At 33.9% G+C, this 14480-nt stretch overlaps 1 protein-coding gene across 7 annotated transcripts in view; it reads right to left on the bottom strand.

The window, feature by feature from the left end:
* Positions 1-14480, bottom strand: part of KCNH7 (potassium voltage-gated channel subfamily H member 7) — a 215353-nt gene that overhangs the window by 26104 nt on the left and 174769 nt on the right. For 5 of the 7 annotated variants that reach the window (XM_035332403.1, XM_035332400.1, XM_035332407.1 and 2 more), the window contains 3 exons: positions 13675-13680; positions 5303-5555; positions 1536-1741 (listed from right to left, as the gene is read on the bottom strand). In XM_035332403.1, coding sequence (XP_035188294.1) covers positions 1536-1741; positions 5303-5555; positions 13675-13680 — 465 coding nt within the window. The remainder of the gene's footprint in view (positions 1-1535; positions 1742-5302; positions 5556-13674; positions 13681-14480) is intronic. The other 2 variants (XM_035332405.1, XM_035332401.1) reach the window with 1 other exon arrangement.

Raw genomic sequence — 14480 nt, 5'->3', positions numbered from 1 at the left:
ATTGCTAAAGAAGACTATTACTCTGCAGGATCAGAGGCATGGATGAGCGTGTCCTTCCCTGTCTCTGTAAAATCTAGTGATTTTTTTTCTTAGTGGCTTGTACAGCATTAAGAAATAATATCTGAAAAAATTCTGAGACGTGAGCAGCAAGAACTTTCTTTTTCTCTTCTACATCACAATGCAATGTGATTTGTTTCAATTTACTCAGATCTAAAGAAAAAATGATAAAACATTGATGACAAAGTAATTGCAGGAAATAATTGCTAAGAAGACCAAAGTCATTAATGTGAATTTATCTTCCAGAAATTTTTCAAATATGTGGACCTTCAGTTAACTTAAATTTATCACTAGACTGTAAGTTCATTGTATTGTATTTCACATGTAATTAATAATGATGACCTTTCCAATAAACACAGAATGATACATTTCAAAATAAAGAACAGGATTGGTATTTTTTCAGATTTTCAGAACAATCTTTTATGGGAAAAAAAAGGCTCAGCATAAAAAGAAAAGAAATGACATTTCTTTTTGGAAGTTATTTTTATTTATTTATTTTTTAAACTAAAGACCAGCATGTGATTAGCAAAGAAGTTCCTGTCATTTTTAACTGAAAACATAGAGTTCTTTGTGATTTTCAGACAGCCTTTGAGGCCAAATTCTGCTAGCTTCTTCTCACAGAATCTCTGTTTCTCCTTTAAAGTATGGTAAAAAAAAAAAAACAACCAACACTAAGTGGTGGTATCTCAGAAATAATGAAATGTAAGCTGGCCATTCTATGGGCAGTTTAGTCCATGTTTGGTGGTCAGTGCTAGTGTACCCTACAGCTTTCTGGGGAAAACTTTCTAGAGCCCCAGAAGCCTCTCCTCTTTTCTGCTCAAACCTTCCCCTGTTTTCCCAATACAGCCTAAGCCCCTCATCCTGATATGAGGGAACACTTAGGAGAGTCACTGTAGGAAAAAGAGACCAAGAAACCCCTGTAAATCTGAAGAGTGAATTAAATTTAAAGTCCCTTCTACACTTTTAGTCTCCCAGGAAGTAGGGTGCACTTAAGTTAAGAGAATTAACAATTCAAGTTTGAAAGGCAGTTAAACATTTTGCGTTATTTGACACAGAATGAATCTGGATAATCTGATTTATATTTATTTAATGGTGATACAATTATATTTAGTGTCAAAAGTCCCCCTTGTGGTAACCCAAGCTATAGTCATGCTCACTGGAAAAACATATTTTCCATGGCTTTAACAAAAAATCCCAAATCCCCCTGGCTAAAACTTTAATACTATTTAAATATAGAATCAAATCCTGTTAGATTAACATCATCTGGATCATTTCATTGACTTCTTCTGAGTATTACTGACTTCAGTAGGAGCAATCAGGTGAGTGTGTTTTTTTAAAAATAGGATTTGGCCTCAGGCTTTTAGCTTTTGGTTTTGCTAACCTCAGTTTTTCAATTGCTATTTCCAAGTTTTGTTACCGTGGCATAGATTCTGCACAATACTAATAAAAAAAAAATAAATAAATCTTATTTTATATACCTTTGCAGTTTCATCTCTCAAATTAAAAGTCAGTTCTAGGTTGGTGAGGAAGAGATCAGAAAATTCAGGGTACATATCCAAAACTTCTAGTAGGTCTTCTCGCTGGATCTTATGCAAATCACAGTATGTTAAAGCTCTCACATCTGCATTTGACTTTCCTGGTTTTGCATAAAGATGTACCATCTCTCCAAAAATATCATTTTTTCCTGCGGAAAGAAAATTAGATAGAAATGATTATTTTAAACATGAATAACCCATTAAATTGGATGATGTATTTCTTTTTGATAACAGTGTAGAATACTTAATTTTACATGAAGTGATACAATCTGATCACCATTGCATGTATGTTGGTTTAAATAAAAAGTATTCTTATTAAATAGTAAAAGTAAACACAATGAAATTATGTAGGCATATAATTGGACTAAGTGAAAGGAAAATCTAGTTTCATCACAGTTTTCCTTCAGTTCTGTCAAAATAGAATGACTAAAGAAGCTTCCTTTGTTCTTTCTAAGAAAATGTATTTAAATCATATGATGACAAAGGTATAATTTCTGACTTTCAGTAGAGTCCAGGACCTGTCTGGTCTAGAATCTCATTTTGTTAAATGTACATGAAGAAACAGACTTTATTTGAAATATATTTTAGTAGAAAATTACTAGTTCTTATATTTTTTAGAGGGAATGCAAATCTTCCAAAATGCAGAAGCTGTTTTCAAGAAGGTCTTTAAACATAGCTGCTTCTATTTTGGTACTATTACAATTCTTTCCATCAATGTTGATACATTTGCACTACCTGTTTGCTGAAATTGTCATCTATATTTAATTGCTTGTTTTCACCAAATCTTCAGCTGTCATAAACGTAGAGCAAACAGACCAGTGCCAAATATGCTTTAAATTAAGGTTTGCAGGGCATACCTGCAAAATGGAAGTGAGCATGTATATCTAGAAAAGCACTTATGGAAAAGAATACTGGTCATAGCAACTGAGCAATAGTAGGCTGCTGAGAAAGGGTGCAGGTGATTTTGCTTCTCTGATAAACATCTGTGTTTTTTATATTGGATTACTGCAAGTAGTTCTTGTTTCTCCCTTTTTTTTTTTTTTTTTTTTAAGGAAGCTGAGAACTGGGTGAACAAGTAGCTAAGAGATTCAAAAAATAATTCAAGGGTAGAGTTGCTCTTAAAGAGCATGGTCTGTTTAGTTTCTCAATAGGAAGATTAAAGAGGTAACTTGATTATATTGCATACATCCTTATGGAGAGAAAAAATTACTCTAGAATATAATGAGGAATGCAAAGCAAGAACCAATGGAAAGAAACTGAAGCAAGAAAATTTTCTATTGGAAATAAAGCATGTATTTTTAACAATAAAATTATTCACTATGGAAATAAACTGCAAATAAAAGTGATTGCTTTTTCATCTTATTATTTCTTCAGATCAAAATTAATTTCTTTTCTCAACATCATGCTTTCATCAAACAGCTCATTAGACACAAAAGATAGTTAAAGATATGAAATGTAAAAGGAGTTTGTGATATAACAGAGGTTAGCCAACATAACCTAATAGTCCTTCTGGTCTTAATATTTATGAATGGAGAGGTCCCTATCCAAGACATATAATACCTTCTCTGTAATATGACTACACCGACACGATCACAGTATTTTAATATCTTGTCTGCAAAGCTGAAAGAGGTGGTAGATTCTATGAGGCCAATAGCCATCATCTTTCCTAAGGACCCACAGTCTTGGCACAGAGTTACTGCTGTCAGGTCAGCACTGGTAAGACCTTACTTAGCAGCATCAGATAGTGCTGAGGAGTTGAGGAAAACCGATAGGTAAACCCAACGTTCTTCAGAACCCCTGACTTCTGTGATGAAGTTGGAGTACTTATTCAGGGAAATGTCAACTGTGCTATGGATGGAAGTTTTTCAACCCTGGAGAACAAAGAATTGAGAGGTTTTTATGTCCTTTCTTTTTAGATGAGGAAATAACTAAAAATGTTTGGTTAAGTATTGTTAACATTTGTTAGGTTTTGGTGAGATTGTGTTGCAGGACACTTTTTTTTTTTTTTTTTTTTTAAAAAAAAAAACAAACAGATTCTTCAGGATACCATTGTCTCATTGACTGGAGCCAGCCAGCAGGCAGACTTTTGCCTCATAGGCCGTGTAACTAATGTGGGACTACAGTGCAGCTCCTTTTGGCTGCAGTTGTGCATGACTCTCTCTTCCACTCTGGACTCCCATTACCTGGGGGAGCAGACCACTGGCCTGCAGACCCTGGTGTGAGGAACCTTGGAGTGGAAGAGATGCAGTGGCATTGCACTGCAAATACCTGGGGTTCTGCTGCAGGGTGAGAGGAGCACAAGGATCTGATGTGCATAACATACAAAACTCAAACAGTCTGCATCTTTGGTCCAGTAAGAAATTCATGAGCTTGTAAACCTGTCAGTTTTTCTTCCTTGTGAGAGCTATAGAAATTTACATGTATTTGATGCAAGAGAGGAAGTCCTCAGTGGATCACGCTGTTCAGAATCTGGGGAAGACAAGTGAGTAAAAATCTCACAGTGTGAGCCTTCCTACTTGCATGGGCCCTAATTTGATTGTGCCTAAAGCTGGCCCAGCTGATGAGATGCAATAGCATGAGATGACAAATTATCTTGATAACTGTCTAAATGTAGGGAAGGATTGCTGTAAGCAGACCTTTTTATCTCTGTCCAGGTATCAGCTTTGCAAAACACTAGCAGAAATGCAGTCACAAGTGAATTAATATCAATATACTGCTACCAGTCCACATTTTGCTTCGTCTACTTCAGTGTAGCAAAATCATAGAATCATTAAGGTTGGAAAAGACCTTCAAGATCATCTGGTCCAACCATCCCCCTACCACCAGTGTCACCCACTAGATTATGTCCATAAGCACCATGTCCAACCTTTCCTTAAACATTCCCAGGGATGGTGACTCCACCACCTTACATATCTATTCAGATGTTCCTTGCATTCTTATTACCAGATTCTAAATTAAAGAAACAAATCAGTAATTTTATTTAGGCAGAGTTTTAGTTATTTATCTTTTAAAAGTGCTATACCTAATATACTCTTATTGGTTCCACATAAGAGTCATCACCAGCTGTAGGTAAGCTGGACTAAACATTGCCTTGAGACAAACTTAATTGGTAAAGAGAACAAATAACGCCCCATGCAATACAAACAAGAACATGCTGATAAGAAATATAAGGGAAATTGCTAGTGTTATTAAATTTAGGTATCAGTCTCAATCAGATTAATCTGGTACTCTCTTCCTTTTCTATATGCTCAGGGTATAGAAGCAGACATTTCTGAAAACTTCTAGAAGACAGTTTGCTTAAATTAGATACATGTTTTTCTACATGTAGCATATAGTGAGTATATGGGCCTCAGTACCCTCATACACTGTTCCAGAAAAGGATATCGAAAACTTTGGCTGATGCAGCATAATCAGAACTGGAGTAACTTGACATCAACTTGTCTCAACTTACATCTCACCATTTACCTAGGGATAAATGCGGCTCACTCCTGCTCATATATTTTAGATTTTCAAATGACTGGGGCTCTTTGGTGCACATGGATTATTGGAGTAATGTAGACATTGCTCCTTAAATTATTGCTCTGCTTGAAAAATCAAGCAATTAAAAAAAATAACAGTGACTAAAACATTCACAAATTTCCTATCCCAGGAACAACAAATATTTCTTTTCAGTCCCCTGACTTTAACATGCATTGTAGTAATCAACTTACCAAGAATGGCTACAACAATGTCACTCTTAAGGATTTCAATGGAGCCTCTTGACACAAAATACAGAGCAGTGAGAACATCTCCACAGTGCACTAAAGTGTCTCCAGGAGGTGCATGTGTTGTCTTAAACTTCATAGCCAAAGCTCGAAGACAGCCTTTACTGGCCCCTCGGAAAGCTTTGCAATTCTGAAGCAAATTTTGGTTGAGGTGAAGACAAATGTCAGCTTGTAAGCATTCTGGAAACCCCTTCAGGACCTGGAAAGACAAGCATAAGGGTTTCATATAGATGCTCTGAAAGCTGTGTTATATAATCATTTATTTTCTTCCTGGACCGGAGGAAAGAAGTGGCATAAAAATAGAGGTGGCTCTTAAGGGCTGTCAGAGTATTGCAATTCAACAAGTGCATAGTGTAATCTATATTCCAAAAGGTACACGGTATGAATGTTAATAGAGTTCAAAAAGTAGTGATTCCTAAATTCGTTATTAAGATTTATTTCAGTGCAAAAAGTCTATATCAAGATATATATGAATGATATACTGCAGTAAAATAACAAATAAGATAAATATTTCACCTATTCATACTGTATGTATCTAGTTCCTTTTTATCATTTATAAAAGTACTGCATTTACTATAAGGGGATTTTGTTGCTAAAATAACTCTGTTATTTATAAAATCTACCTGTGAAAAGCTATCTGAATGAGATCTGAGATATTTTTCAGAAGGGGGAATTTTAATGAGCTTTTCATGTTAAATATATTCTGTTTGTAAGTGTATAACATGTATTTTTGTCAGAAAAACCAACACGTGTCACTGAAACAATGATGTTATACAGATTTACATAGGCAGTTGATTAATTCTTTGAACAACAGGGCTAGTTGCTATGGTCCTTGTTCATCTCTACAACAATAGGAATTTGCCTGAAGTAGAACCACAGGCTTCCTCTTGGGTACCATGGTAACATGCTAATTTTGTTTAGAAGAAAAAAAAGTAACTTATTTGCAACGTTGTCATTATTCCTGAAATGATCCTAAACAATTTAGAAAAGCTTACCTCTGTTTCTTTTAGAGTCAATGAACATTTCTGCAAATGACTTCTATAGGAGTGCTGCCCACCTCATGACTCTATGTTCTCTGTTCAGAAATGTGGCTGACACATTATTATGTACCACCCTTTCTGTCATTTAAATCCTATTGTCTCTCTCAATGATGTTAATGGGTCATATGCCTACCCTGGAAGTGCCATGGGACAGGCTATATCTGTTGCATATTTCTAAGGACAGAACATGAACTGATGCTACCACTCATGAATAATGTGAACAGGATGTGACTTTTTGTTATTAGAGCAGTCCAGCCATTCATTTCTGTTTATTCTGTATCCTGCACAGAAAAAATATATACAAGATGCATTCATTTGTTGCTATATTTGTTCTTACTTCAGCACAATAAAGGTCTGTGCATTCACTCTTCTTGCTTAAATATATTCACATCTCTTGCTAATGGAGAAGATGAACACATTTCTGATATGAGGCTTTTGTCCACGCAAGCCAAGCTATGATTTATAAATGAAATACTAGTACCTTTAACTGAGTTTAAAATGTTTCTATGATTGCTAATGGAAATCAATGCTGTGAAATAACAAACACAATGTTATAACGCACATACATACAAAACTTTTGTGAGTCATAGGGCATTATCACATGAAATTAATACATCCTCAGAAAAAGCCAGCATTCAACAACAATAAGCAAAAGAAAACATGATAAATGAAAAGCTTCTATGTTACCATTCTGTTTTTGATATCTCTTACGCTACTAGAAATATATTAGCATGGAATTACTATGTTAATTTTAATGTACTTACATTTGAATAAAAATACTATGGATTGTAGCAATTTATTTACTGAATGATAACGAGAAACTGATAACTAAATTTGTCTGGTCAATGAGACAACTGGGGAAAAGTTGCAGGTGTTTTGAAATTATTCTCAAACCATGTCAGTAAAAAAGACCTATTTTGAATTATTTATTTATTTTCTTATAACCCTATCTGAATATAATTTAGAAGAGCTCCATTTTTTTATAGGAAATGCATTTTCTATTCAGAGATACTTACAAGAAATGGTATTTGAATTGTTAGGAACTTAGGAGTGCAGTTTATGATAAATTGTATTCATTTTTCACATCAGCTTCGGTTTATCTCATTTATCAAGGGATTGCACTTTACCATTAGGCAAAAACCATGCAGACCATGTGTGTTGGTTTGTATTTCTGAAGATACTTTGGGGATATCTTTAAGAAACAATTATTTTCATAACTAATTTATGCTTAATATGAAACTGTTCTAAAATCATCACATATTAGTTAATAGTTACTTAAATACCAATAACATCTGAAAGATACTATCCTCTGTTCAAGGATCTGTGATGAAAAAGTCCCTGCTCCATGGAGCTTACATTCTAGAACAGTTATACATTAGAGAGGAAGCACATTTTCTCCTTAATACCACAACTGTCAAATGTTTGGAATGGTGACAGGTGCCCAAATAACATTAATTTTCAATGGAGGTTTGTAGATTACTCCACTTGGAGTTTGGAAATGCAAGAAAAAAGCTGTTTTGAAGATAAATTTGTTAAAACATTGCTATATACTACATTATTAAAAGGAGTTTACCATATTGCTCACATAGTATGCAGTGAGGTATCAAATCCAAGTCCCATAGCTGATGATATATAGAATAATATGTTTCCAAACTAAATTTTATGTTGTGCAGTATGGACAACATCTTGTCAATTCAAGCCTCTGTGTACATTTCCAATATTCAGATTTTCATTACTTTGAGAAAAAAAAATCTTATACACCAATTTTAGCTTGGGTTAATAAGGAATTTTCTGATTCTCTGAAATATCTTTGTGTACAGCAGGAAAAATTGCATTGAAAAATCATGTTCTAACAATGTGGGTATCAACATCAGTATATCGTGTGTACATACTGACAACTCTAAATATTAGAAAATTGTCCATCCATACTTCAAAATCATGAGATTGTCTTAGAAATAATACAAAGCTAAATAGTGTATTTCACTTTTTTTATTTGTTACAAGCTTTTTGAATTTTTAAACATGTTTAAGTCATATTCCAGTGTAACAAGAAAAATTTATTACACACTTTTTAAAAAATAAAAGCCAAAATAATCATGAAATTATATGAATGCAGGACTAAGTGATACGAAATTAGAGTTTAAAATTTTAAAATTATAATATAGAGGAATTTCACTTTAAGTAGCATTATTCTCAATGATGAATCCCAAATAAATAAATCATTTGAATAAAGATTTATACAAGTTTAGGTTTCAGTTGCTCCATTCTTTCCTGCCATGTTTCTGTTGTTACTGTCAATATCTCCTTAATAGTGGTTCCATCTTGCCCTGGTGAGGAAAGTCTTAGTTCAGAATCAGAATTCATGAATAACTGAAGATACTCAGATGTTCTAAAAAGAAATTTAACAAAGAAGGAAAACATTCTCAAACCACCACTCACCAAAAAAAAAAAAAAAAAAAAAAAAAAAAAGGATTCTGTGACCAAAAGCTCCAGTTGTTTCTCTTTGATATTTATGGAGTCCAAGTTCAGTTGCCTCTTCCTATATGGAATTAAACTTATTCCATATCAAATAATTTTGGTTTATCTATTTGGCATGCTTAGAGAGGAGGAAAGTATGACTGAGAAGGAAATAAAGAATTTTATATGGAATTCATAACGGACATTTAGAGACGTGATTCATATTGCTTTGAAGAATGTAGTCTTTTATATGTGGAGAGGGAATCCAGCTGCATCAAGTACACTTTTACAAGATGACAATTAAATATCACTCACACATATCAGACACATTTGTGACACCAGAATTAGAAACATTTATATGTATTAACCTCAGATAACTAGCAAATGTTTGGGGCAAAAGATAAGATTCATGACATGTTGAGGTAAAAGATAAGATTCATGACAATTTTTATATTTTTCTCTCATCAGTTCTGGAACAGGTATTGTCCCACAGAAAATATTTAGACAACATCAAAGGAGAAGTAAATCAGAATCTTAACTCATCATTAAACATCAAAATGCCATCACATCCTATATCAACAGGATCACAGAATGTTTGAGGTTGGAATGGAGCTCTGGATGTCATTTGCTCCAGCCGCCCCTGGCAGATTGCCCAGGACCATTTCTAGAGAGCTTTTGAATCTCTCCAGGGGTGGAGACTCTGCAGCCTCTCTGGGAAACCTGTGCCAGCACTCAAGTTACTCTCAGTAATAAAACCTGCTTCCTGATGTTCTGACAGGAACATTGTGTTTCAGTTTGTGCTCCAGACCCTGCAGTCCAGTAGTCAAAGATATTCCTTGAACTCTGCATATAATCTTCAGCTGTCATCCATTTCCTCTGTTGATACATAGGTGGGATCAAACATTAAATGCCAGGCAGCAGTTAAAGAGGGCAAGAAAAAAAGAGTGTTGTGGGTCTGTTTGGGGCCTGTTGAAAGTCATTTGGGCTTTCTTGTCCTAGGATCTTGTCCTAGTTTTTCTTGTCCTACGATCAAAGCCAGACTTATGAGTGGGCAAGAACCCAGCATATAGACGGAAAGATAAAGGTAGACTCAAGTTCAGATGGCAATTTAAAACGGAATAAACTGAAACCCTGGTCCTTCCTCATATTACCTCTTTATTACTACCCTATGTTGAAATGGTTTGGGAAACTATTCCAACCAAAAACTAACCCAGCAAAAAATTAAGCAGCTAAAGGTGCAAAGAAGCTGGAATAAAGAGACTTTCTGTCTTTGACCACACATACTTACTCTCTAATTAGATCCCATCTGCATAATACAAATCTCAGGACACTGGTGTATCTTACTGCTGAAATAAGTTACTGAATAGTTTGAAGAAGAAATTTTGAACTACTTACAGGGAACAAACCTATGCTTTGGAGAGTTCATTCTAAGGATTTATATTCAAAATTAACATTTTTCTTTGTGTTATGTAATAATGATTGAAATTAATTCATAATAATTAATATATTTGGTGAAATAACCCATGTCTCCAGTTTTGATCTTTCTCCCACCTAATTTTAGCATTACCTGAAACTCTTTAGCTGGAAAAATTGCATAGATTTTGAATTAGGATCTCTGTCCCCTAGTGGCTGTCCCCCCAAGAGGGAAAGAGTAGTGCAGGATTTAGTTCTGTTACACAGATATGATTTTCAGATTTTAATAGCAGCTTCATCGAGGCAAAGCCTTTATGTAATTCAACCTAGTTCTATTTCTAGAGAGAATTTACTATTTCTGTGATAGCTAATTAGAGAAATCAAGTATTTCTATAAGCAAAAGGCTGAAGTATTTCCAAGGGCTTTCACCATATAGAAAAGAATAAACAAGGTCACAGGTGGTGATAATTCTGTTTCAGCAGCTCTTGGACTCGTACAAAGAATTAGAATTATTTCTGACGATTCTTCTTTGTACCAGAAAATATTGCCGAGTCAGACTATTTTTTTTTTTTTTTTTTTTTTTCAGGATATGAAGGAGGTCCTTAACAACAGTTGAGAGAGAAGAGAATTTGTGTTGATGTACTAATTCACTTTTCAATGAGATTTGATGGCTGACAACCTTATCAAGAATTAGTTTCTTCTGCTTTCACTCATTGCCATGAAACAGATTTGTGTGAAATTGCCGGAGCTGCAGTGGATCATTCTTCATCTTACCAAACTTTCTGAGTACACCTGAAAGGTTATTTCTGAGATGTTACATTGCTGAATGAAGAGGACAGAAAATGATTTCAGCTTCCTCAGAAGATGACTCTTTCATCAAACAAAAAAGCGATTGTCTGTACAAGCTGGAAGTAGGTCAGATCCAAACTATATTCCAAAAATATAGTGATGATAGTTGGAAAATTATTAATTGCTCTTGTTTGGTTGAGACATTAGACCAAAAAACACTATTCAGAGAGAAACTGATAAAAGATCACTTTGCAAATAGATTGACATTCTTGAACCTCATACTGTTTATATGAGATCTTTCCCATAACTTGATTAAATGTAGTTATGCATGTTTTTTAAGTAGTCTTGTTACAGAAAAAGAAAGAACAGTTTTACATAAATGAACCACTTTGCATACCTCATATCTGAGGTACTTTTTGGTAAGCTTATGTCATATGATTTCCATTGTGACATAGAGGCAAGTAACAGTACCACTTTTCATCATGATTACATATTCCCCCTGTGTAACCAATTACTACTAGTTTTTGTTCCAAACACTTCTAATTTGGATTACTCTTCTGATGTTATAAGCAACATTTCTATTTTTTAAATTTCAGTTTACTTTCCTGTCTTTCTGTTTCAAAGATACTGCTGGCAATAGTTGTATTAGTAGATTTGTTTTGGTCATAAGAAGGGATTACAGTAGAAGCAAAAGCAAAAATTATGAAGTGTAGTGGTTTCATAGTGACCAGTGTCCAATTTCTTATAAAAGAAGCCTTACCAAAGCAATGATGAACCTGCCTTTATTTGATAAAGTGGCATTGCTGGTTCTGAACTTTCAAGACAGCTGTGTGTTCTGCTGTACTTGGTTGATCGCTGAAGCCACAACTAGTTACAAGTGTAAATGACAACCATTTGCCTGGATGCATGGTAGAGAAACGTTACATAAATTTATACGTAAAAATGTTGCCTTGCTCTCTCCTTTCATAGTACCAAAGCCCAAACCAAAAATGTAGTTGTCCTGCATCCAAAATTTTAATTAACTTACATTTGGTTAAACACTTTCTAAACTTACCCAATTATTTACTTACTTTGAACTTTTTTTTTTTTTTTTTTTTTTGGTAAAATAAACCAATAAAACTATTCTGATGCACAGAAGATCCATGAAAAGAAAGGGGGAGTTTATAAAAAATACATGCATAACTTAAAAAAGGATCTCAAACACTAAATATGTTATCTTTTTAAAGAAAGCATCACAGGCATGCTATTATCAGTGCTGGACTGATAATGCTGGAATGAAGTAGGGAAAAGAAGGCAAAGAGAATTTAGGAAAAACAGAACAGGATAATTTAAAAAAAGAAAAGTAATTGAATTTTTGAGACTGGTGAGATATTTCATGAAACAATATACACTGTAAATAATTTTCTTGGAATTTAACTTTGCCAGTGTATACCACAGGGATATGATATAAATTATGCTTATTCTGTAGACTCAAGATTTTTATCCAGATTAAAATAAATCCCAAATCCTGTTTATCCAGTCCATGCATAATTATGTGGAACTGTTTTTTATCAAAATACATTATGCAATGAAACATAAAGAGATGTAGAAATGAAGTGGAGGGGAACAAATGTACAAATAAGCAATGTTCTCAGGATATTTCAACAAGAAATTTTTAAAGCTACTTTTAAGTTTAGCCATTTCATATAAAAAATATATTATCTTCTGATTTTCAATGTAAAATGTAGGACTTTGTTTAAGAAAGCAAGGTTATGTAGTCTTAATACAGTATTATTCCTGAGTTTATTTTTTTTCCACATTTCCTGATTTCTTATGTATACTACTGATGATAATTAAAAGCATCTTTTGAAACATGTTTTCTAGTATTATTTTCATATATATATGTGTATGTGTATACATGGTCTCTACATATATACATATATAGTAAGTTATTCATGCATTTCATATTTCAAAGGAGAAAGAGGATTGAGTTTTCTAATTTTTCTCAGTTTTCAGTAATGAAATGAAATGAAAAAGAAAGATTGGATCAAATTCTGCCTTCAGATATTTGTAAAAAACTCCTAGTAAATATCAACAGGAGTCAAACACATTTGTCTGAGGGCAGTATTAGCCCTTTGGTGTGTAAATACAAATATTTCATGCAAAATTAAGTTCTCAATACCACATGCAAGTCCATTCATATGCACATGGCTTATTGCCGAGAAAACTTCATTGATGCTTGTGCTAACATGCATATATGGTCGGAACTAAGAGCATTCACACAAAGGATAATGCAGAATGATCAGCATGGCAACTTTGTCAGTGACATTCCTACAGAGCAACTATCTAATGCAAACCAATATGCACATGACCTTTTTTGGGCAGAAAAGCATGATTTGAGTTGTGGGGTAAAACAGTGATTAACAAATGCGGTTAGATCAGCATTTCTTAGTGCCTAGTTTTAGTAGCCATTTTGCCCCACATCTGATTCTACTTGGATTATATCCCTTTGCTAACTACCCCTTCATCATGCAAAAAAAAAATATATTTAAAATTAGAAAGCACTGAACAAGCTCTAAACCCAACAGATAACATGGATATTCTCCACACTTTATACTGGAATTAAATTTGATATAAATACCTCCTGCTCTTACCAGTGGGTGGTGTTATTCCATGTATTTAGGTATGAAGCAGACAGGAAAGAGATAAATCTTTCATAAGTACAAAATAAATCAGACAATTGCCATATTATCCTTGCACTAAGTGTAATATATTCAAACTCACATTTTATGAAAATTAAGTGCCATAAAACCTGAGGGTTAGAATTGTGAACTCAGCAAGAGATAAAACATAACAAGATGCTAAACTTGATTTTTTTTTTTCACATTTTATTAAAAAAAAAAAAAAAAAAAAGCCTCCATACTGCCTCACAATCATACTTCAGAATATGGGCTATTAAATCCATTTAGTTACTCTTTCACATTAATGACAAATCCAAGACTATTTCAATTACACCATTTCCTGCATTATGCAAAGTTTAACCTGAAAACATTCAGTTTTAGTTACTATTTCATGTGAAAGAGGTGTTTGTACATCCATTAGTGGTAATGAATTAGTTAAGGCATACAAGATTTTGTAATATCTTCAGAAATAATTCAATAAACTACTTTAGGCTTAGGCTGCACCCACCTGCAGCTTAAGGGCCTGATCCTACAAAGTGCTGAGTATCCCATACTCCCATTGCCATCGGAGGGAATTAAGGCCTTTCAGTGCTATGTAGGATGAAGCTACTGTTGCTGCCATTCACTGCAGTAATCCCCAGCAGACAAATATACAAATATTTACAAATATATATACATATATTTTTATTTATTTTACAAAAATATATACAAATATTTTTATTCTGTGCTGGGCATAATATCCCTCTTGGGGGGAACACTTGTGGAA

The sequence above is a fragment of the Oxyura jamaicensis genome, chromosome 7 (assembly GCF_011077185.1).
Source record: "Oxyura jamaicensis isolate SHBP4307 breed ruddy duck chromosome 7, BPBGC_Ojam_1.0, whole genome shotgun sequence".
In the NCBI taxonomy this organism is placed as follows: domain Eukaryota; kingdom Metazoa; phylum Chordata; class Aves; order Anseriformes; family Anatidae; genus Oxyura; species Oxyura jamaicensis.
The sequence above is the reverse complement of the archived record's forward strand: the minus strand, read 5'-3'. Positions and strand labels throughout refer to the sequence as shown.